The 25,168-nt window shown below is 44.6% G+C and overlaps 1 protein-coding gene across 2 annotated transcripts in view; it reads left to right on the top strand.

Annotated features, from left to right (window-relative positions):
* Positions 1-25,168, top strand: part of CHUK (component of inhibitor of nuclear factor kappa B kinase complex) — a 559,943-nt gene that overhangs the window by 98,340 nt on the left and 436,435 nt on the right. For both annotated transcript variants that reach the window (XR_013594756.1, XM_078642754.1), the window contains exon 2: positions 13,782-13,876. Coding sequence is in view for 1 of the 2 variants with exons in the window: in XM_078642754.1 (XP_078498880.1) it covers positions 13,782-13,876 (95 nt within the window). In the remaining variant the exon portion in view is untranslated. The remainder of the gene's footprint in view (positions 1-13,781; positions 13,877-25,168) is intronic.

Here is a 25,168-nt window from a genome sequence, read left to right on the forward strand (position 1 = left end):
ACCCGGATCAGTGCGGTTTTGTAACGGGCCGAAATACGGCCATGAACCTTAGGCGCCTGGCCCAGCTCATGCTCGGAGGGAATGTGAACGCGGACTCCGAGGGCTGCATATCTCTGGACTTAAAACAAGCGTTCGACTCATTGAGGTGGGACTATATGTTCTCCACCCTGGCAAGCTTCGGAATACCGCCAGAATTTCTTGCTTGGGTCAGATTGCTGTACACCATCCCCACGGCCAGAGTGCGCACCTCCCATCAAATTTCAGGCCCCATAGCTATAGCGAGAGGCACCAGACAGGGATGCCCGCTCTCTCCTCTCCTCTTCGTCCTTGCCCTAGAACTGTTGCTTTGTAGACTTCGGTTGATGGCCCCCCACTATGGTATACGACGGCACGGTACAGATCACATAGTATCTGCATATGCGGATGACCTTATATTATATCTTAGGAACCTGAGAGGCGACTTGAGTCCGGTTTCCCAGGTTTTTGAGGATTTTAGAGGAATCTCGGGCCTCACCATCAGCGAATCTAAGTCCTATGGGTTCACCTTTATAGCAGTGGACGGTTCGGCCCCCCTACCTTTTGCCCCCCATACCTTCCAGATGGCGGACACCACCTTCCGATATCTTGGGATACAAATATATAGAGAGGCGGGCATGATGATAGATGGCAATTTAGGGAGGGCTATCAGGACGTTGAAATCGCAAATTCAGTTCTGGCTGACATTGCCGCTCTCAATACCCGGCAGGGTGGCTATATCCAAGATGGTGATGCTACCCCGCCTCATCTATTACTTCACCAATCTGCCATTCCAGATCCCGGCGGTGACGTTTCGGACCCTCGACTCTCTCCTCACCGAGCTTGTGTGGGGTCATGGCCGTCGGCGCATAGGTCTGGCTAAGTTACAGCTTCCCTCTGATTCCGGCGGTATGGGCTTGCCAGACTTCAGGGCGTATAATTATGCATGCCAGTTACAATGGCTCGCTTACTGGGTGGCGGGCCGTAATCTTCATGAGATTGATGTTTCGAAGGATGACCATGCTAAGGGGAAAGTGCACACCTTGCTACTACCTGGCTCGGATCTACCTAGAAATGCCCCGCCGCTTCTCAAACTGGCGGTTACGTATTGGCGGAAAGCAGTAAAATACACATCCCCCGGGACACCTTATGCCCCCACAGTGCCTCTGTTGGGAATACCTCTGGGCCTGGGCACACTTACGACGACCCTACTGGGGCCCTGGCATGACGCGGGTGCCACACATGTGGGAGACCTCTATGCGGAGGGACACCTGTTATCGTTTGAGGACTTCCGGACCAAGCAGGGCATCCCCGACGGCTCCTTTCTTCTACACGCCGGCCTCCGCCATTATCTTACGCGCACATGGTCGCCGGACGGGCGGGAACCTGGTACGAACCCTCTCGTCGCAATGCTCTATCTCATGGGAACGGGTGGCCATCTGACCAGGTGGCTCACGGCTAGCATAAAGGCGGGAAGGGCACTTACTCTAATACCACTGAAGACGGCGTGGGAAACAGACATAGGGAGGCCGTTGCGGGATACTGAGTGGAGGCGCATACTTCAGTTCCCCAAAAAAGTAGCTAGGACCCCCAAATACAAGTTCATTCAACTAATGCTACTGCACAGAGCTTACCTGACGCCACACCGCCTCCATGTGATGTTCCCTGCATCCAAGAGCAACTGCCCCAGGTGTGACACAGATGATGCAAACCTGGTACATATGTTATGGCAATGCCCTAAACTAGGGTATTTCTGGTCCACTGTACATGCCTCCCTTGAGCAGGCTGGTGCTCTATCCAGGTCCCCTACACTAGAACGTACAATACTGGGGCTGGGGCCATCAACACGCACCAGGTCCGTGGCGACGCGCTTCTCAGATTTGGCACTGTTACTGGCGAAGCGCGCTATCACGATCAGATGGAAATCGTCTAAACCGCCTGACCCCGACCTGTGGAGGGCGGAAGTTATACGCTGGGGTAAGGCGGAGGGTGAGGCCCTACAGAGGGAGGAACGTAGGGGGCACAGGAGGACTCCGATCTCCTTGGATTGGTTCGCCATGTTGGGGGCATTTGAGGCTGACAATGCCGACGATGAAGAGGACGCGAGTGAGTAGACACTTGAGGTATGGCTGAGCCCTACTTCACTCTTTCATGCACGAATACAACCCACGGTGCACTATGTTGGGGTACGAGAGACCCTGACCCATGGTACACGCTACCACACCTTATCTGTGTGTACTAATTCTAATGTGTTCATACATTGGGCGTCGCCCACTTGTCGATCTTTACATGATGTACCTGTTAAGAGAGTGTCGGGTGGGATTTCATGTGGGTGGAGGGTGGGATCGGGTATAGTTGGGACTGTTTGTTTAAGGCAAAATGAAAATGAAAATGAAAAATCAATTACACTATGTTTTATTCTATGATCTGAGCAACGCACACATGTACCTCCAAGATTGTTAATATGCTCGTATATATATGGAATTGTATGCATGTTGCTGCTCGAAATACTATGCTAATAAACAGATTTAAAAAAAAAAAAAGCTGGTGTCCTCCCCCAAGAATTAAAGACAAAGCATTACGCTTTAATGTCATAGATACTCGTCTAGCGTCTCAATTATATAGTGAGAAACTTGTAAGTCTAGGACCAGTTCAGAAGCTCCTGCTTTACCTCATTGTGTGATCCTAGGCAAATACTTTATTTCATAAACCTTCATTTTGTTAATCATCACAAATCAGAGCACTTTAAAATTAGTGCATTCAGGGTCTACATTGTACAGGCACCTCTTTGTCTTTGATGTAACACACTATAACTTTGCTCCCTGCTTGATAAGAATGTAGCCCAAATATAGGATACATGAACCCTAACATGCCTCTTAGTCAGGACCACTGGAGTTTTGATATTTTGTGGCCTATTTTCTTTTTTGCATAATTATGGCTTGGCCACCTAAACCACCAGCTGCATAATCTGCAGCTTATAACAAAAACATCCTTTTGTTTGTTGCTCAAGCGGATCAACGGTTATTAAAAACACAGCAACACGTGTTGCTGCTCAGTGGAAGGCCTTTCACAAAGGTTGACTGATCATCTTTCTGTTGCTTATTGCTGTATTTGGGTTTCATACTGGTACTAATGAGATAAAACCTTTGCCAGCAAGATGGCGGCTGAGTAAGACCTGTGTCACTCACCTCTGCGCCACTCCGGAGCTTCATGCGCCCTGTCTCCCGAGATATGCGCCGGGGCGATACCAATTGGGATCGCAGCTCTTGGCACCGTCACCCAGGAACACGGCGCCAGATTGAGACCGAGGAGGATCGCGACCGAGAATCCTGCTGTTGGCTGGGTCGAAGCTCGCGCTGGGAGGCTCTCGCTAGGCTGCTTCTCACCGCGCTGGCCGGCAGGAGCATTCCTGTCATTCACGGAAGCGGGATCCGGTTGCTAAGCAACCCAGACGCCGAGGAGAAGACGCTGAAGGAAGAAGCGTGCACAATGGCAGCTGCTCGCGGAGGTGCCCGACCCAAGATCCGTTCCACTGCTCCCGATCCTGCGACAGCAACTGCAAACCGATCAGCCAAGAAGGATACCTCAAAAGCGGAACAGGCGACCCAGAAGCCCGGTCCTAATCCCGGTAAGACCTTAAAAGACCAGGGTGGAAAGACCTCTAAACTCTTTCAGGCTAAGGGCACCCTAACGGCTGGGGATAAGAGGCAACCAACTGAATTATATTTTCAAAGAAACAAAACGCGGACCGGGGAATAGAGTGTGAGACAGAGCCTTTGACAAAGACAGATGTTACTGCCGAAGAAGTCGGGGGGGCGACGACGTAAATGACTCAAAAGACATAAATCACTTAAATGACCCCCTACAATCAAATATGTTGCCCAAAAAATCGGGGACAAATGAGGAGGCGCGAGTCTCCTGGGGATCAAGCAATGACACAACAGTCGTGTCGATACCCGATGTGGAGGACATGACACCGAGTAGGAGCAAGGGGGGGCCAGAGCAAAAGCTGATCAAGGCCATATTCAATATTCCTGAAATTGCACTAGAAGGCACTATAGATGGTACCCGGGGGGGGGGGGGTGTAGAATCACCTCCGAAGCAGCATATTTTCGAGAACACGGCTGCTCTTCTAGATGGCACGGAGCAGGGGTATCAGTCTCCGACCCCAGTCTCTGGGCTCAGAGTCTTCAGAGCCACAGAGCTTCAGTAGTGAGGTTGAGGAAGCAGATACCTCCGGCAGCGGTCAGCATGGAGGGAAAAAATCCAAAAGAAACGAAGGTCCTCTGACAGAAAGAAAGCGCCTCAGAAAACTGATACCGAGGATGAGACTGATCTTAGATGGAACTACTCCGATGCTCAATTGCTGCCAGTCGATAGTCATGGACACACTAGAGGGGCGAACAAACAGAAGGAGCTGGCGCAAGCTCCTGAGCCTTTTTTAGCTATGATATTACAATCTTTGAGCACATTCCATTGCGAGGTTAAGTCAGAGAACCGGGTTGCTCGGGTGGCAGCAAAGAAATTACAAGGTTCTATGCGTAAGATCGGTAAAACATGTACAGAGATTGCCGAAAGAATGTCCATGGTAGAGACCAGAACAGAAATATTAGAAACCACAGTAGACTCTTTGAAAACCCAGGTCACTTCCCAAGAAAAAACAGTCACTGACATTATGTGGAAACTCGAAGAAGCAGAAAATCGACAGCGTCGGAATAACCTCCGTATCCTTGCGATAGCAGAAAATAGCGAAGTAAGTGACATTAGGGCATTTGTGATCAAGCTATTTAAAAACGCATTCCCAAAATTAAATCAGTGGGACAAGGAGATACAACGAGCGCACAGATTTCCGCTTTCACTCCCCAATAACCATGCTTTTTATATGGCTCTCTTGGTAAATATTTGTGTTTGATTTTGAGAAACTAACAAAACTTACGGGACTTAGAGGCCTTTTTTTTCTTTTGTTTGCTTTCCTAAGAAGGGCAAGCAAAAGAACGAGATCGGGACATTGACGCAACATCTGATTTTTTATTATTTTGTTATATTATGTTATTTTCTTCTGTTTTGGTATTGTACACTTCCCTTATGAGTCGATACGGGGTGTTACTGCATTTGGAGCAAAGGAGGAGCGTAGAGGTGGGAGTGGTTGGTCAGACGCTATCACTCAGGCTCAGGATTGAGCCTGGCAGCTTCAAAAGTGGTGGAGGGTGGGGGGGATCAAGGGGGGGTTGGGGGGAAGGGAGGGGATGGGGAGGGGGAGGAGACCAAGGGATGTTACACATTCAAGGTGGTAGTTATAGGGTGTGGAACAAGGCTAATAAACTACAATGGCATAAGATGGCAAGGATAAGAATAGGGGTCAAAAATACAGTATCCGTAAAAACTCGAAGAAGGAAAAAGAAGGGGGGTGGCTAGTTTAAGAATTGTTTTGATAAATATCTGTGGCCTTAATGGCTTTAAAAAGAGGCTAGCGGTAGGACAGCAAGCTATGGAGGCTAATATAGTTTGCTTACAGGAGACGCACATAGAGGGGGGACAGCAGCATTTGTTAAAAACATTAGGGTACAAAACCATAATTGCTTCCACACAGGGAACACAAACTAAAGGGGTGGCCATCCTTGCGAAAGGGGGGGCCTTCAATTTATAAGATCTATCTCCGACAAATTTGGAAGATGGGCCATCACGGAATGCCACTGTAATAATGGACAAAACATACTGACTGATTTCACAGTATAGGGGGATGACCCAGATACTCTGTTGAGCATTTCTAATGAGTTGGTACATTGGCCTTTACCCCTGATTGTCTGTGGGGACCTCAATCTACACCTTCCGGGAGATTGGTCGCTGGGCCCCGAGTTTAAAAACCAAGGGAGGAAACCTAAGGTCTTCAGGGCATTTAAGGATTTCTGCAAGTTACATGGCCAGACTGATGGATGGCAATTGGATCATTCCGGTGATCATGGATACACATACTTCTCCCACCCACATTCACGTCATGCTCGGCTAGATTATATGCTCATCACGAATTCAGTAAAGGACATATGCACCGTAAGGAAGCTTCCAAGGGTATTATCAGTCCATAACCCATTAGAACTAAATATAGCTTGTAGTAGCGGCATCCCCCTTTTAAGGACGTGGACATTTGAAAGAGCTTTTATAAAAAATGAGGAGTACTGCCGACATTTGAGAGAGTGGTTGCCATCTTTTTTAGCAATAAATGTGGGTAGCGCACCTATTGAGATAGTCTGGGATGCAATAAAGGCCGGCATTAGAGGTGAGACACTTCAGTTTTCTGTTAGGACTAATAGAAAAGGCAAACAACAGCTAGCCATGCTACAACAGAATTTGATTAGAGCGGAGGCAGACCTGATCATAGCCGCACAAACAGGACAGGTTGCGGATGAATTAGCGCGAGTAGCCATCGCTAGAAACCGGATCTCAGAGATCTTCACGGAGAAAGCCATTACCAAAGCTACTATATACAGAGAAAAATCGTATGAGCTTAGTGAACAAGTGGGGCACCAGCTAGCAGTTTGTACAAGGGACGAGATGACAGCTAATATGGTTAAGTCTATTAAAGATATAGATGGTGGGCTGAGAACAGAGGCATCTGAAATCAGGGCATCTTTTCAGGGGTTCTACCAAGAATTGTATAAAGAGCCAGAGAGGGATCAAGAGGACCCCGAGGAATATTTAGTTCAAGGGCTGAGCGTTTGCTTGGAGCAAGAGGATCAAGATAGTTTAGATTCCCCCCTTAGCTGGGCCGAAATACTGCTAGCCTTGAATTCATTGGCAGCTGGCAAAGCAGCAGGGGTGGATGGGATTCCAACAGAGTTTTTTGTGAAATTCTCAGATCAACTTAAATCAATCATGATGGAACTATTCAATTCTATACTCCAGGGTGGGAATCCACCCCCTTCTTGGTCCGCTGCTAAGATCATGGTCTTCTTGAAAAAAAATAAGGACCCCCTGGAAATGGGCTCCTACCGTCCCATAACTTTGATTAACAGGGACTCAAAGATTTATTCTAAACTACTCGCTGGGCGACTGGCACAGATTATCCATAAGACCGTCTCAACCCGCCAACACGGGTTTATCCCCGGCAGATCGACAACCGATCATGTACAGAGAGTGATTTGTCTATTCGATCATGCTGAGACAACAGGAGACCCTATGGCCCTTATCCTACTGGGAGTGGAGAAGGCGTTTGATAAGGTCTCCTGGAAGTTCTTATGGGCAGCTATGATGAACTGTGGAATCACTAGGGGATTTATAAAGGCCATCCAAGGACTCTATGTTAACCCGAGTGCTAGAGTTGCGATAAATGGGACTATGCTCGAGAACTTAAGTATTACGAGGGGAACTAGACAGGGGTGCCCCTGCTCACCTCTTTTATTCGCGGTGTTTATCGACTCCTTTATCCATAAACTTGAAAGCCATCCTCTTGTGCCACATATTCGAGTTAATAACTATGAAACAAAAATCCTAGAATATGCGGATGATATAGCTCTAGTCACCACCTAATGAGATAAAACCTTTGCCAGTATAGTAATATCATGGGAAAAATAACAAAATAATGAAGTAATTCTTGAATTTAGAATCTTGTTTAAGAATTTTCTATGGAGTCATTTCAAGGGAAAGGGTGGAATGCTTGCAATAGTGATAGTTAAGGAGTTGATGTCGTAGGGATCATGTGGAGTACTTTTGAGCTTAAGAATAAATCTCACCTTTTAAACCAGCGGAGGTGGAGGTCTTATTAGTGGCAATGAGGATGGGGTCTTCCAGCGTCCCTTAAGGATCTCAAACAGGGATAGATGTCAGCTGATTTTTGCTGTTCCGATCCAATGCTGTGATACAGTATGCAGACCTGAACTGCAGTGGAGTACGTTTACTGCAGAGTTGAATTTATTGTTATATTGGCGGGGTTGTATAGCCGTACCTTTTGACATTTGCATTCATTTTGGTTATTTTGAACGGGCACAGAGTGGGCCGTGCACTCAAGCTTATTTGCGTGCATTCTTAGGAGATGTGAGCTTGAGGGTATGCACACGGCAAGAAGCAGCCGCATGATCGAACATAAGCATGCATTGTCTGAAGATGCGCAATTCGCATGAATCCGAACTGCACACATAGTTATAAGAGGTCACAGGAAGACCGATTGTTTCAACCCAGGCACGTTCTTACAGAATAGATGCGCTGTATTACGCATGGTGTTACAGCCCTGCCTGACTTCTGCAGCACAAATGAATTTACTTTGTGGGGCAGTTGGATCATGCTATTGACCAAATTAGTGCATGTGGATTGTAAGTAAAATTGACATTTTCCTTGTGTTTAAACACCACGTAGGTGGCATCAAAACTATTGTCGTACTATATATTTCCTTACTTTATTTATATGGTGAGTTTAGAGTCTATTACTCCTCCACCACTGTTTCTTCCTCCTCCTGGAGAATTATCTATGTTGTGTGAAGACTGGCGTGATGCATTTGAGATCTATTTGAAGGTTATTGGGGGGTGAGGGGGGTGTACTTTTACCTAAATGCAAATTGGTCACATTGAAGCATAATATAGGAGTAGAAGGAAGGTAGGTTCGGCAAGCTGAGGAAGAGTATATGGACATTGAGGAAGAGGATGATGAGTTTCTGTGGGCAATGAGGGTGCCGGAAAATAATAATAAAGCGAAGATGAACATTGTCGTAGAGCTCCACCGAACAGTATGTTGTAGTTTTAAGGACTCTAGCGTCTTTGCGTAAATTTAAAGATCTACGTGATGAAATGATATAAGATTAGGTAATTAACAGAACTAATAAATAATGTTTCAAGAAAAGCTTCTTAGTGTTAAGGTGTTTGAATGGATTAAATCAACCTGAGCATCAACGATAGACTACATCCTCTAATGTAGTTGGTATGTCACAAAAGTTTAACAAGTTGGAGATGGTCAAACCAAAAACCAGTAAAGTCAGTGGTTACCTTTAACTTGCAGTAACTTCTCTGTTGGGTGGCCAAACTGCACTATGGCGACTCTCCTGGGTCCTGCAGACTTGGGTGCAACTGTGGAGGTCCCTATCTATCTGATGGCAACTATTTTGGGAAGTGTGGCATCCCACTATTCCAGAATACATTATTTTGCCCACTTCCAACATGGCAGAATGCTTCTCCTTGGTGTGTGGGGCACCCTAGCCCAACCAAGTGGTGTGGCTACCTGGGGCCTACTCTCCCCTTGAGTAAACAGTTTGCAATTACATTTCCCTCTCTGTCCGAGATGTCAGCCTGTCTACTAAAATGAGAGAGTAGCCCCTCCAAAGGGTAACTACCATTTGCCCTTCAAAGACGGCTTCCTCTTTGAAGCTCGCCTTTTGGGCTAGCACCCACTTCGGCCATCTTGCCTGGAGGCGGGAACAACTCTGACTTTGTTAGGTCCTTTTTAACCCTTTCTGAGAGTCGTTCACACCTTTCTCCCAGAGGGCAGCAGGCTGTCTCAAGAATGGCTACTGCGCTACTTTGGACAACAAAGTGGCAACTTTCGAACTGTGCCACTGGATTCAAGCTAGCCTGGCTGAGGAGGGGTGTCGCCCCCAAAGCGGACCCAGGATGCTTGTTTCCGGTCCAGGGAAGACCTGGCTTGGCATTTCGGGTTGGACTGTTCCCATGAGGAACAGAGTCAAGACTGATTTTCATATGGCTGTGTCTGAACTGGGGTTGAGAAGTGAGTTCAAGAACAATGATGGATTCAACCCAGATCTGTGACTGGGGATGAGTGTCAGAAAAGTTTCAGCGCTCTGTCCATCACCTTCTTGTGTTTGCTCCAACTTTCTAAAGTTGCCATTTGTGAACAAGTGACATTAATTTGAACTGAACAATAAGTCGGCTTCAATGCACTGATTCTTATGATACCTTGAAGTACCATATTTAGTAGTCCCATTTGGAAGTTTGCACAGCAGAGTTGTCAGCAGGTAATTCCATATTTGCGAAAAGGGCTATTGGCCTTTTAACAGTAAAAACAGAAGTTCAGGCTTTTTCCTTTCAGGGCATGTAAAAACGTGCGTCCTTTTTAATATACAGCACCCTGCCCTAGGGGTGACTTATGAATGTATTGAAAGGAAAGTTGAGGCTTTGCCAAAAGTTTAAATGGCAAAGTCGTGTTGCAGTTTAAAAACTGCCCTACCAATCGGTGGGGGGTGGGGTACATCTGAACTAACTCCGACTTCTAGGATACTGCCATCACCAAAAGGCCTTTTTTGCAGGCAGTGCCCTAAACATATATTTTTTTTCCATCCTTATTTTATCTTTATTTTTTTAGTTCTCATTTTGTGAATAAAAGTCCCAGAGGCAGGGACCTGGAGCTATTTCTGAGCATTATAAAATATCCTAGATGGTGAACTCGGAAAAGACTGAGGTCCTCATCCTCGGATCCAACCCTTCGGCCTGGGACGACTCCTGGTGGCCGACCGCACAGGGAACCGCTCCAACACCCACCGACCACGCACGCAACCTAGGGGTCATCCTCGACTCCACCCTCTCCATGACTAAACAGGTCAACGCCGTCTCCTCCTCCTGCTTCAACACCCTCCGCATGCTCCGTAGGATCTACAAGTGGATCCCCACTGAAACGAGAAGAACAGTCACCCAGGCCCTTGTCAGCAGCAGGTTGGACTATGGAAACGCCCTCTACGCAGGAGCCTCGGCCAAACTCCTGAGAAGGCTCCAACGCATCCAGAACGCCTCTGCACGCCTGATCCTCGACATCCCTCGCCGCAGCCACATCACACCCCACCTGAGAGACCTGCACTGGCTCCCGGTCAACAAGAGGATAACCTTCAAGCTCCTCACCCAAGCACACAAGGCACTCCACAACACCGGACCTACGTACCTCAACAGACGACTCAGCTTCTACACCCCCACCCGCCAGCTCCGCTCCGCCGACCTTGCCCACGCTAGAGTCCCCCGCTTTGGAAGAGCGACCTCAGGCGGCAGATCGTTCTCCCACCTCGCCGCCAAGACCTGGAACACCCTCCCCATCCACCTACGGCAGACCCAAGACCTGCTGACCTTCAGAAAACTCCTCAAGACCTGGCTTTTCGAGCGGTAGCAGCATTCCCCACCCCAGCGTCTTGAGACCCTCAAGGATGAGTAGTGCGCTTTACAAATGATTGATTGATTGATTGATTGATAGTGAAATGAGATAGCGGCCCACTGTGGTTCCATAGATAAGTAGAGGCACAAAGATAAAAGTTTTGAAAATCGGTTTAAGAGTTTACTGCTCACTCCTCCTCTCACTTAGGGTTGAAGTGTTGAGAGAGTTCTATTTTTTTACAGGCAATATAAGACTGGATAATGTGCCAGACCGGATTGATAGTAGGCTTTCAGTGACACTGGCTGTGAAATTGCTGCGTGGACATGTGCTATAAAAGATCAGGGCTCTGGCTTAGCAGAAGCTATGTAGTTGTAGAGAAGAGAATATTGTTAAAGGCAATGTCCAAGATCTTTTCCTGTGTCTTGTAGCAGCCTCCCTCCTATTTGATGTAGAACAGAGAATAATTTTTTTGGGCTAAATCTGTGACTATGATGGCTGTTAATTATCAATTAGCTTTTTTTCATAGATCAAACCAGATTTCATCTCCGATATCACTGCAAAAACATAATCGGAAGGGGTAGTTTCTATTTTTTATTTTTGTTTAATTCCTACCCACATGTGCATATCCTAACTACACAGACCTGCTGCTGTATTAGTTTAGTAGCAGTTTAACTTTGACATTTGACTTAGCTGCTCCTAAGTAGCTGAAACCTTGTTTATCAGACTAGAAGAAAAATGCTTGCAGTCGGTTCTCATTCCACCAAGTTAGAACACCTTACCTGCTTGCCTTAATGCTAAGTCCATTTTTCGGCCAAGGTTTACACTGACTTTCATAGTCCGATCAGAACAGAACAAGCTTTATTCGATTTTATGCATGTAAAATCACAAAAGCAGACACAAGAATTAAAAACGCATCATCTTACAAAAAAAGCTTATTTGTGAACAATCAGCACAGGCAATTTGTATAAAAAAGAAATTGCCATTAGATCAATGCCTCACGGAATTAAGTTAATCACAAAATATCAAAAACACATGTCCGTGTGACATTTAAATTCTAATGGTCTTTCTGACTCTCAGCGTACTCTTTAGAAAACAGGCAGTTGAATTGGTAAAACATTTATTGTCTAAAAATTGCCAAAATAAAAGCGCTGGTCGGCATTGGGTCTACCCCCCAATCTTAAAATTAGCTGAATCCACCATCTTCTTTGCTTTTTATCAAATTTGCAAAATTAAACCATGTGCATTGATGATTGCCGAGACTGATTATCATATGGAAAACAGCATAACTCATTTGACCAATTGTTTATTTCGGAAAAACGTATCAAACGATAAAAATTACCAAACTTAAATCTGGTCAAAACATATCTGTCATACCCACTTCGTTTATACTGTATATATGGCTGTATAGTGTAGGTAGTTAAATTCAATTGGTGCTGTTGTACTGTAAATTTATTTGCTTCTCGAATAAATCTGTTTGCCTCCAGGTGAGTCATACAAATTCTTTTGAACTCCTTCCTGGAGATGGAGTTTATGGATTCAGGTGAATTATAGTAATCAGGGTGCCCATGGTCATGCATGAAGTTTTTTATATATTTTAACCAGGCGATCTTAGTAGCCTGGTCCAATTTCATGCTGTCTTTAATAATATCACAGTTAAGACTAGTTCTGGTAGAAGTCCAGATCCGATGCCACAATATAGCAGGCTGAGCTTTAATGATGTCGGCAATATATGGAACACCTAATTCATTATGGCAGTTGTAAACGGAGGTGCTAGCCGGAACCGCCAGAAGGAACTTTAAAAAGGCATTTTCAACGCTCTGAATAAGTTGGGAATCTTTGAACCCACACACACCGCCCGATAGGTAGCTATACTCACACATTTAGCTTGATAGATCTGCAGGAACAGGGCTGGTGGCCTTCTACTCAATTTCTTTGCGAAGTTGGCCACTTCTGCTGACTTTCATTGATTAAATGAGTACTAGTTTTATTGGGCAATAACTATCGTGCCTTCCTAAAGCTCTTTCACACCAAGACTAAGTTATGCAGCACTGTATAATTAAAATGTAACCAGATGCACTTATGGCATGGCAACGTTTATTGCTAATTGTTCAAATCTATGTTTTGGCCCTGTATGACAACTTGATTTTCCTGTGAACTTAAAATCCTAGTGCCTACTGAGGAAGCAGGAGTTCTTTTCTGCATCCTTGTTATCTGTGGTACTATGTACCTTCATCATATGTAAGAACCTATCCACACAATCCTTACACTGCCTCCCCTTTCCTGCTTCTTTGCCCGTGTTCCAGTCACAGCAAGGAACCTCTCCCAACCCTCTTCTATGTCCTTCGCTCGTCTACTTGGCTTCCTCTCTATTGCAGGGTATACCCCAACCAGGAATACTTTGCATTGAATAGAAGGCATGCCAGAGAAGGGTACCTCAAAGAGCCATGTGCCAGTAAATCACCCATTACCTCTGACTGACTGCTTCATTCCCCCCCCAAAGAGGTGTTCCGGAACTTGCCACATAGTCATTCCTTATTTTATATTTCTTTGTGCAAGGACAGCTCAAAGAACTCTACTGGTAACTTGGGATCTGCTTTCATCTACCTTCTCTCTCACAGTCCCATAATTAACATAGCCTGTCATTACGGTTACTCTGGGTCACTTACAGCCCCCTTTTCTATTTCTTCCTACAGGAAACTGCTGAGAAGATTGCAATCAAATCATGTCGATTGGAACTTAGTGCGAAGAACAAAGAACGGTGGTGCCACGAAATCAAGATCATGGGAAAGTAGGTTTCTAGTCAGAGCACTGATGTATGGCTGGAATAGTAACCTCTGATTGTGCTTTCTCTGTAATGCGTCTAGGTCTTGAATTGAGTTTTCTTCAGCAGCCTGTTGAAGCTACTGAGCATGCGTGTAAAACCTACATTTAAAGCAAGTTTATGGAACGGTGCATACGGCTGCCAAGCATCCCCCAAACAATTTCTGTTTCCAGCATTCGTTATACCTGATGTATTACTGTAGACCTGGCACTAGTTAGGTTGTCCTCTTCTCAGCTTCTGTGCTTTACTATAAATACTTAACTCCTCTCCTGTTGAGTCTTTGTTAGTAAGGCTTACTTGAGAAGACAGGTGGACTGAAAGTAATTGTTATATTAAATAATCTGTGATTTTTATCTGCAGTCAGAAAACAGCTCTTGCACCTGGTTTTTGCTTTCTTGTTGTCTAAGGGCAATGGGGGTCTTTTTTGCACATCTTCCACTACTTAAGCATATGCACGCCTATCCTAGACAGGAAGTGTCGGAAGTGAACATTGAGAATCTGCAGCATATGAATGTCTGGCTGCATGTTATCCCACAGAGCCTAGGGCAGTGGGGAGTTGGCTATAACTAGTGGGGGCCCACAAATCTACCGTGGAGGCTGAGCTTAGAAGTCTCATGATCCTGATACAGCTCTAATGAGGAGTGAGCTATAGTTGTGGGGCATATTTCTGTGAGAGGTGGGATTGCAAATTGGATGTCCTAGAGCAGAAAGGTTTTGCGGGCCACCACCAGGAAGAAGCTTGGTGTCAGTGGCAAATGGGTTGGAACATTTTCAGCCTGAATCAGCCTCCGTGGCTCAGTCTTAGAGGATTGCTGGGGCTTGTTCCAGGCTCTGAAATGAGGGGATTTAGGCTAGTGTGGACATCTATGTTGCACAACCTCAGTTCATCAGGTGCCAGGGTGGATATAGAGTAACTAAAGGGCGAGGTGGGTTGATTGTGTCTAGGGACGAAGTACACAACATGAATAACGAGTTCCATTGCTGATGTGCTCTATTTGGATAACCAGATTATTCCTTTTTGACAGTTGACTCTCCATAAGGTAGCAAAACTAAACCTGGTAGTGGCATAGAAACTAGCATGCAGCATGACCCAGTAAGTAAGACTCAATGATCAGCCATATCTATCTCTAAAACATAATAGGCCTTCTTTCTCATGACGGTAAAAAGGAGAGTTAAAATGTGATCAACAGAAAAACAGAAGGTGCTAGCCGAGCTGTGAACCCCAAACATGTTATAGCATTTAGGTGCTAGATTCTTATAATCTTGGTGTATTCTAGCAAGGTTTATTTTCTGGGTTAAAGGTTGGAGTGATTTTAGCTGCCATTGGGAAACTTTTGCTTACTGCAATTCATTTCTGTTCATACAGTCAATAGGCTAAAGTGAATATAGTGTTTCAAGTTGGATTTAAGGTGTCATATTCGTTCTCTGACTTTGTTTGGTGATGTAGGCCTCAAAAACAATTCCAAAAGTAGTAAAGCTACCAGCCCTGACCCAAAATAGTCCCACCGAATTCTGAAAAGTAAAATCAGGGTGCCAAAGGAAAGTTCAAAAGGATCACTGTGTAAATGCACAGGACTACTGTGGTATCCAGAAGACCCTGTGTTCCTGGAGCATTGTTGCATCCCTGAACGTCTTAGAGTTTAGTTCAGAATTGCACAGCTCTCACCCACTGCTCAGTCAAAAAGCGGGTACAATAAGGGGAACAGACCCTACTGTAGAGCAGGGTATGATGGATCTCATTCAGATACAAAGAGCTAGAGGGTAAGTTATTGTCTGATTTCCAGGATACAGTTCCAAGCTGATTGAGTTTTTGCTTTTAAGAGTTTCGTTTGACTGCTTTTCCTAGACTCTAGAGGGTTTTATTTTTGCCACGCACTGCGACTTAAAACACATCATAAATTTCTGTCCCATACAAATAAACTTGGGCACTTACTTCTAATGATGATATTCAGTTTTCATTTCTTCTCTTAATTTCCCTTTTCTCTTTCCTAGTGTCTACCTTTCTGCTCCCTTCACCCTTCTCTAACTGTCTCTCCTTTATCTCCCCACATTTTCCCATCCTTTTTCTTTGAGTCAGACCCCTTTTCCAGCACTGATTCCTTTCCTTCTGATGGAAACCACCTTTTAATTGTAGTTTTTCACCTTTCTATGGTGGACATGTTCATCTCTTGCACGCATGACAAAGTATTGAGCTTTTATATAGAAACCACTTAATATAATAGCTTGTCATTAATGCAAACAATCTTTGGATTATATGACTAATGCTTTTGATGTTTTTATAAATTATTCATCTTTTTTTACTTTTGTAATTCATCTCCCTTGCATTTGTTTTCGATCTCGTCTACAGTATCTGCCCTTCGTCCTTCACAAATGCCCCTCCTAATCTTCACGCATTCACCTCTGAAACAAATGTGTGCACATGCAAAAAAAGTCTTGCTTACAACTTTTTATCCAGAGTTATTGAGACAAAAACAGCATTCTTGATTGTAAGGAGTTTGTTTTAAAGAGAAAAGTAAGCTTTGGGTCAAGTTGTTCAAAGAATTTTTAGCTGCAGATGTCTGACTGAAAATAACTAGAGCTTTAGGTTTCAGGGTACCGTCATCGTCCCAGGCAGACAGCCTGTTCTTTCTGCTTACCACCTCATAACAATATTTCACAAACTTTTCGGGGTTCTTTCACCTCGGTCTGGAATAGTTCAAAGACTTGGTTCAAAGTCACTCCAGAAAAAAAGGAGAGAGAGAATGGGAACTTGTATCTAAAACGTAGGGCATTTTTTCTACTGGCACTTTTTGAACTTTGTCCTTCTTGCTCATAAAGGTTACATATCTATGCTTGCAGTGCTTTTTGAGATTGGGCTATGGGGTGAGAGGGAATTATGCATACTACAATCCGCCAGACCTCCCAGGCCTTGCTTAGGTTGCTGACCCGCTTGGTGTCTCTCGCCTTGCTCCTAAGGCTGACCTCCTCCCAGGAGAGTTTTGACACTCATGTTTGGTTTCTGCCTGAGAGGGCCACTACGTATAGGGCCACAACCCTTTGCCTCATAGGTCTGCCTGGACACACTGCAGCCTCACATCGCAGCCTCGTGCAGGCACCCTCTTGGTGGTTGCTTTGAGGAGCATGGCGGGACTCCGAGAGTCCCACTCTGAACTGACTCTGACAGGGGAGCACTGACTGGTGCCGGTATGCTGTAAAATTGGGAACAAAAGGGGTTAGGTCCTTTATGTGGTGAGGGCTAGACCTAATAACATTAGTAAACAACACAAAATGCCCAAACCACAGTTACTCAATACAATTTTTTGATATAGGGTAAGAAACACTTTATTATCGCTTCCCTGGACACCATTATTTTGTGTCAATCATTTTATATTTTCTGTAATTTGAAAAAATTGCTGACAGAAAAAAAGACATTGATTGCAAATATTTACAAATATTTACAAGGCTGGACTAATGTTAGCAAACATTAAAGGCAAAGACTATTTACACATTTAGAAATCATTAGAACACACAATAGAAAATATTCTCACATCAGATATTATTGAAAAAATAATAATACAAACATATCAATTACGAACAACAAAAAGCTAACAAACACTGAATGAGAGAAACTAGGGGTTGGGAAGATAAATGATTTAATATCTTGTATATTTTAGTGCTGGACCAGCCGGTCCTAGCTTTAGTGCAACAGTAATACTTTATATCTCCCAACCAATACTGCCGACGCGTTTCTAGACCAGACTGGAGTCACTGGTCTGTCATCAGGGCTGTATGTATCTTGTATCTGTGGGATACAAAAGCAATGTTTTGCTTAATCTAGTGTGTGGGCTCCTTTTTATCATACAGTAGCTGTAATGTCGGTGTGCGCTACATACCAAGGCTGCTCAGTGTTGAATTTCAGATCGGGTCTTTTGGGGGTCCGTTTAAATGAAATAACGTGGCCAAGCAGAGAAGCCTAAAATAATTTAAGGGATGTTTTTAATTTTTATCATTACGAAATTGGTACAATATATTCACTAGCTAAAACAAGTTGGGGAAGTGGAAGCATACCTTTTACCTTCAGTAGTGCCGAGTGCTGGCATGGTCCATTAAAAGCGGCGTGACCATCAGTTTGGGTTCTGAGATATGGGAAAGATTAATATTCGGGCGCTTAGCGGTGTGCACGTTATGTTAAACACTCGCTTGGAGAATTTGAGATGGGATTGCCTACCTTGATTTAATCTCTCATTTGCGCATAAATGGAATTGTTGATTTCAGCATTCTACAAAGAAAAACAACGTGCACCCTTAGTAGAATATTTTAACTGATTCAGCGCTCAGCAAGCGCGTATTAGTGCAAGTGGGACAAATACCTGTGGCTGGAGCTGCTGCTCTGTACTGTGGGATTCGAATTTCTCTCAGTAAAGATGGCCGCCGCTATTTCCTGTTTGTTATATGCAAAAGCTGTACTGATGCATTGTGGGGCATGTAGTCCCATGAGTCACATTTGCTTGAAAATAGAGGCTAGACGTACTTTCTACAGCACCTTATCTTAGTCTAAAGGTAATGGGTACGTCCTTCCAATTGTTTGTTGTATCATGTATTTTAAAAACAAAAAATGAGTACGCTAGATTGTACTAGAATTTTGGGTGGCTTCTCTGGGTCAGTGACCTGTTCTCATGCAATAGAGGACCAAGACCAGCGGTCAAGCCAGGGATGTCTAACCGATGCAAATCAGGACAGATGTGGTCAAATATGCGCTATCTCAGACAGGTTAATTAAACCAGTCTGTGCACTATTGAATTTTAAAATTAGATACGCTTCTTTTTGTAACAGAACGCGTTCGACGTCATGGCATTTTGACCTGGAGTTTACAGTGTATAGGACAGACCATTTGAATTCTTGCTCATTGTGAGACTTCTCGCAGAAATGCTCCACCATTGGAGGAGTCATGTCTGCTCCAATGGTGGAGCATTTCTGCGTATCTAATTTTAAAATTCAATAGTGCACAGACTGGTTTAAATAACCTGTCTGAGATGGCGCATATTTGACCACATCTGTCCTGATTTGCATCGGTTAGACATCCCTGGCTTGACCACTGGTCTTGGTCCTCTATTGCATGAGAACAGGTCACTGACCCAGAGAAGCCACCCAAAATTCTAGTACAATCTAGCGTACTCATTTTTTGTTTTTAAAATACATGATACAACAAACAATTGGAAGGACGTACCCATTACCTTTAGACTAAGATAAGGTGCTGTAGAAAGTACGTCTAGCCTCTATTTTCAAGCAAATGTGACTCATGGGACTACATGCCCCACAATGCATCAGTACAGCTTTTGCATATAACAAACAGGAAATAGCGGCGGCCATCTTTACTGAGAGAAATTCGAATCCCACAGTACAGAGCAGCAGCTCCAGCCACAGGTATTTGTCCCACTTGCACTAATACGTGCTTGCTGAGCGCTGAATCAGTTAAAATATTCTACTAAGGGTGCACGTTGTTTTTCTTTGTAGAATGCTGAAATCAACAATTCCATTTATGCGCAAATGAGAGATTAAATCAAGGTAGGCAATCCCTTCTCAAATTCTCCAAGCGAGTGTTTAACATAACGTGCACACCGCTAAGCGCCTGAATATTAATCTTTCCCATATCTCAGAACCCAAACTGATGGTCACGCCGCTTTTAATGGACCATGCCAGCACTCTGCTCTACTTAAAGTAAAAGGTATGCTTCCACTTCCCCAACTTGTTTTAGCTAGTGAATATATTGTACCAATTTCGTAATGATAAAAATTAAAAACATCCCTTAAATTCTTTTAGGCTTCTCTGCTTGGCCACGTTATTTCATTTAAACGGACCCCCAAAAGACCCGATCTGAAATTCAACACTGAGCAGCCTTGGTATGTAGCGCACACCGACATTACAGCTACTGTATGATAAAAAGGAGCCCACACACTAGATTAAGCAAAACATTGCTTTTGTATCCCACAGATACAAGATACATACAGCCCTGATGACAGACCAGTGACTCCAGTCTGGTCTAGAAACGCGTCGGCAGTATTGGTTGGGAGATATAAAGTATTACTGTTGCACTAAAGCTAGGACCGGCTGGTCCAGCACTAAAATATACAAGATATTAAATCATTTATCTTCCCAACCCCTAGTTTCTCTCATTCAGTGTTTGTTAGCTTTTTGTTGTTCGTAATTGATATGTTTGTATTATTATTTTTTCAATAATATCTGATGTGAGAATATTTTCTATTGTGTGTTCTAATGATTTCTAAATGTGTAAATAGTCTTTGCCTTTAATGTTTGCTAACATTAGTCCAGCCTTGTAAATATTTGTAAATATTTGCAATCAATCTCTTTTTTTCTGTCAGCAATTTTTGCAAATTATAGAAAATATAAAATGATTGACACAAAATAATGGTGTCCAGGGAAGCGATAATAAAGTGTTTCTTACCCTATATCAAAAAATTGTATTGAGTAACTGTGGTTTGGGCATTTTGTGTTGTTTACTAAAGGTATGCTGTAAAAGGCGCCTGATGCCAGCCACGCCCATTGTGCTGGATTTTCGGGGTGTTTGGGTCCCAATGGGAATCTCGCCGAGCAACAGCCAGTCCTCCATTTTGGGGCCCGTCTCCTATATGCCGGCCTTATCCTAAAATGGCGGCCCTCTTGCTAAGTGAAAGGGACTGAGGACTTGCCATTCACAGCCACACTGAAAGGAAAAAAAGGACTGTCTTAATCAGGTACACTGAAAGCAAAGAAGGACTCTTGGCTCACCAACAAGGAAGGCAATCCCAAGCCTAAAGAAGCACTCATTTGAACAGTACTGGGGTGATCGACTACTTGGCTCATCAACAGCAATGTAGGACTTTCTACATGTAGTGTAACTGAAAGTAAGCAAGTACTTCCTAACCTGGTAAGAACCTTCGATACTAATGGAGTGGCCATCTTTTAATGGTTATGTTGATACTTCCTCATATTAACACTGTGGGGTATACCCTGGGATCTGCTCCCCATCCATCGCAGCTCAAGTTCTCACTTTCACCCCTTCCTCCAGCATGACTGACTCCCACGACTGACTATATTTTAGTGATGCAAGTAGCGCCCCCCAGAAAGCTAATGTCCATGCGTTTAGGTATCCAGAGAACTATATCCTGCCTGAATTCCTGAAAACAGTAAGCTTGAACAAAAACTGTATACAGACCCACAGATCGTAAGACTTCCTCCGTCCTGTTACTGCAGTGAATATGCCAACCTATAGGTGAGCTCTTTCCCACTGTCTATGTTTCTCCCTTCTCCTTCCCACTCGCTCTAACTACTCTTTTGTTTATTTGGGTCCAGCTCCTCTATCAGATATGGATCCTGTTTCGCTGTGCACTCAACACTAAACTGCAATTGGACGGCTGCAATACCTACAAAATTAAATACTGCGCAATCTAATAAAAAAGGCCTCCAAGAACTTCAAACACAGACTTCTCCTTTCACGCCTAAAAACCCTAATCTCTGACCCTTACTTCTGCCCCTCTAAGGGGACCTTAATAAATGGTCTTATCTTCTACACAAAAAGAAGAGATCAGTGAAGGGATGCTCTATACTCCATGCCCTTGATCCCTACATCCAGGAAACCTTTCCATGGCCTAAGACTGTCTGTAGCTCCCTCATTCACTTTCAGTGCAAAAGTAACCATCTCCGTTTATAATAATGGGATTATCCTTGTCCAATCATCAGACTGAAGCCTAGATGTATTCAACAAATTCTTCCCTTTCATCAAACATGCAGTATCTAGTAAGGACTCTTCCCCCTCTCAAGATCATCCTAGCTCTCAAAGCGACCCACAGGTGCTGCAAGTAGTGTCCTTGCATAGCTGAGCAACATTAAGCGCTCCATCTCTATCCCTCCTCAATCCACCATAGCGATCAGCCCACACAATACCAACTCTTCTATACCTCCCTGTGGGGCGGAGTCACCCCCAGCGAATCACCAAACCAATCTGCTACATCAAGGGTCACTGAGTTACACAGCAATGAAAATATCTCTACCACTCCGACTCTACGGTCAATCTCAGAATACACCCTCTTAGATATCTTGCCTATGACCCATTCGTCCTAATTGCCTCCTCCCAACCAATTCCTGATGTCTACACCTCCACTCCACAAGCCTAAAACCATCTGCATCCAGACCTTCCCCCTCCACCCCAAACTCTCTCAGACCAGCACCATTCCAACAACGGTAAACAGCACTTACAACGAATCCTTTTCTCTGCATGTAATTACAAGGCAGTTGGTACAATGACTGCCTTGTAAGAACGCATAACATTACCCCACAAGTCGTAACAACGACTTGCAGAGGGGGCAGAAGGTGTTGGATTTAAAATCCAACACCTTCCCTACTGTTGCACAGACTGGAGTTGGAATAGTAAATAAAACTATTCCAACATCTAGCGCCTCACCTAGTGCTAGTCATTGTTATGACTTGCGGTGTAATGGTATGCACTGTTATAACACGGTCGTTGTAACTACCGCGTTGCAAAAGCCTGCGGGGAACAGCAATATGTTGTGAAGAGGCATATTCTCCAGCAACACAATCGAGAGCACCCGCCTACCTCCCAGCCCCCTGTTCCAAACCACAACCACCTGCTCCCACGCATCAATAGAATCAAGACTTGACCAAATTACATAAGACTTTCATCAACTCAAGTCTGACCTACAAAGCCTAATAAATAAATATCCCATCAGAGTTTGCCTACAACAGTTGTCACTAAAGGATTGCAGATAGTTATAGACAAATCCACTCACAACCTACCAAATACCACTCGCGACTACCATTAATCACTCCTTACAACAGGTTCGCAACATCTCGCTGCCCCCTCTCACGAGATGGTAAACTATGCTCTACCCGACACCTTCACAAGGACCATTAGGCTAAAGGATCCACTATCAGACAGTGACATTCACTCCCTTCTCCTCACATATAATACTTCACACCACGACAACCTAGACAGTCTGGCTCTTACCCAAACAATTGCATCAAACCCACACAGAGCCTAGGCTTAACTCTAGAGATGTAAATAGGTCCAACTTTAAGCTACTCCCCATCACACAGACCACCTCAGCGAACACCTAACCACACCTGAAATGCATGCTTCTTAATTAGAGGTCAGCTATGAAACACGCAACAGAAATTACTGACCTCCTCCTTGTGCACAAGCTTGACCTAATATTCCTAACAGAAACATAGCTAAATGATTCCTCTACACCAATCCTTGACATATTAGTCTCACCTAGATATGACATAATAAGATCAGACAGACCGGGTGGAGGCATTGCCTGCCTACACCGTAATAACCTTGCGGTGATTTGGCTATAAACCATAAAGCTATCCTCTTGTGAATACCTATGCTTAAACATTTCAAGTAACAGACCACTAAGCAAACTGCACGTGGTCTACCACCCACTAGGTGCCAACCTCTCATTCAGTGAACAAATTATGGAAATCATCACTACCAACATAGGGCAACACTGCACCCTTCTACAGAGATTTCAACCGTCATTTGAACAGCCTGAATTTAGCCTAAAAACCTTCCTAGCGGACTTTAACCTAAACCAAATCTGTGAAAACTTTGGTGCATATTTGGATCTAGGCATTGCTAAGGTAAACTCAATTCAACTTGAATGTCTTGTCCCATGTGACTGGGCAGACCACCACCGCATCACCTTCCTCATCACTGAATCAGGGAGGACACACAAACCTCAACTTAAGTGACCCAAGCACTGGAAAAGGAACACTCGTGACATAAACCTTCAATGATTTGACATCGGAGTCTTTAGTGGGCAGTCTTTTTAGGTACAAGGCGCAACTGTGACAAGAATGATCATCATGGAGTTGTTGTAGTGGTTTGTAAGGTCATTGACATCTGATATTTCCGTCGGAGGGGGCAAGATTTATTGCTGACCAAACCATCCAAACCATGCTACAGTGAGAGCCTAAATGAAGAAAGACTCCATCTGAGACTAACCGAGCGAGAGTGGAGCTCTTCACTGTCCCAAGAACACCTTAAGTACTTGAGATCACTGATGAGCACCTACACCAAACGCATTAGAAACTCAAAAGCAAATTTCTTCAACTAGACAAAGCCAGAAATCGCCCCAAAAAACTGTTTGAAATTGTAAAACATCAATCCAATCAACAAGCTAACCCCTCCACAATAGGATCTAAGCCACAGGCAAACTGCAAAAAAATGTGCCTCCTCCTTCCTTGAAAAGACAGAAAAGATTCAATGCGAACTCCATACAGCAATTGAGCACCTCCTGATGATACCGCAAAATAGCCCCCGCCCACTTCTGATCGCTCAACCTCCAGACCTACCAGGACTCGCCCTATAAAAAAAGCATCATGGAACACATTCAAAACCTTTGATGAAAATGGCAGTCTTAATATCTTAACAAAACTTAAACCGTCAAACCACTTGTGCGACCCTCTACCATCTTCAATGAGATTAAAACCTCTTCCCTCCTACTATGGGCTAAGATAGTGAATGCTTCACTACTTCAAGGGGCTATACCAGACTGCATCATAAAAAATAAAACCTTAAAAAAAAAAACACAGCAAATCATACCAACCCAGATAACCTTGGTCCAATCTCCACCATTTCTTCTCTGGCAGAGCTCCTTGAGAAATTCGTCCATACCCAACTATGCAGTCACCTTGCTCAGTTCCACCTTATTGACTAATCCCAATCTGGCTTCCGTCAGGCTCGCAGCACAGAAACATCCTTACACATATTGTTGATGACGCACTTAAAATGTTAGATCAGGAGGAGGAGCCAAGATGGCGATCGGGATGGCTGCGTAACCGCTCGGCTCCGTGAGCCTCCTCACCCCGCGCATACAACCTGGCACTTATCCTGAGCTGCAACGGCATCTACTTGTAGGCGAAGAGTCATTTACACTTACCGCTTGCTCCTGAGGCTTCTGCTTGCTGCGGACCCGTTGGAGTGTCCCTGACAGTTTTGAGGCCTTCGCGGAGCTGGGTCCGGGGTCTCGAGTGCGAGGAGTGGCCGGCCGCGAGTGCAACAACAGCGGCCTCTGGTGGTGGTGAGAACTCGGTCGGAGGAAACTGTAGACCTGATTGCCGATGGCGAAAGTGCCGGCCCCGCCCGACTGGCGGAGAACCGTGAGGGGAGTGTGATGCCGCTGGGTCGAGGGAGGTACATGATTATTGGCCCCCCATTCCGGTGTTGTGCCCGGGCCCATCGCTGCCATTGCCCGGAGTC

The sequence above is a fragment of the Lissotriton helveticus genome, chromosome 5_1 (genome assembly GCF_964261635.1).
Source record: "Lissotriton helveticus chromosome 5_1, aLisHel1.1, whole genome shotgun sequence".
Classification (NCBI taxonomy): domain Eukaryota; kingdom Metazoa; phylum Chordata; class Amphibia; order Caudata; family Salamandridae; genus Lissotriton; species Lissotriton helveticus.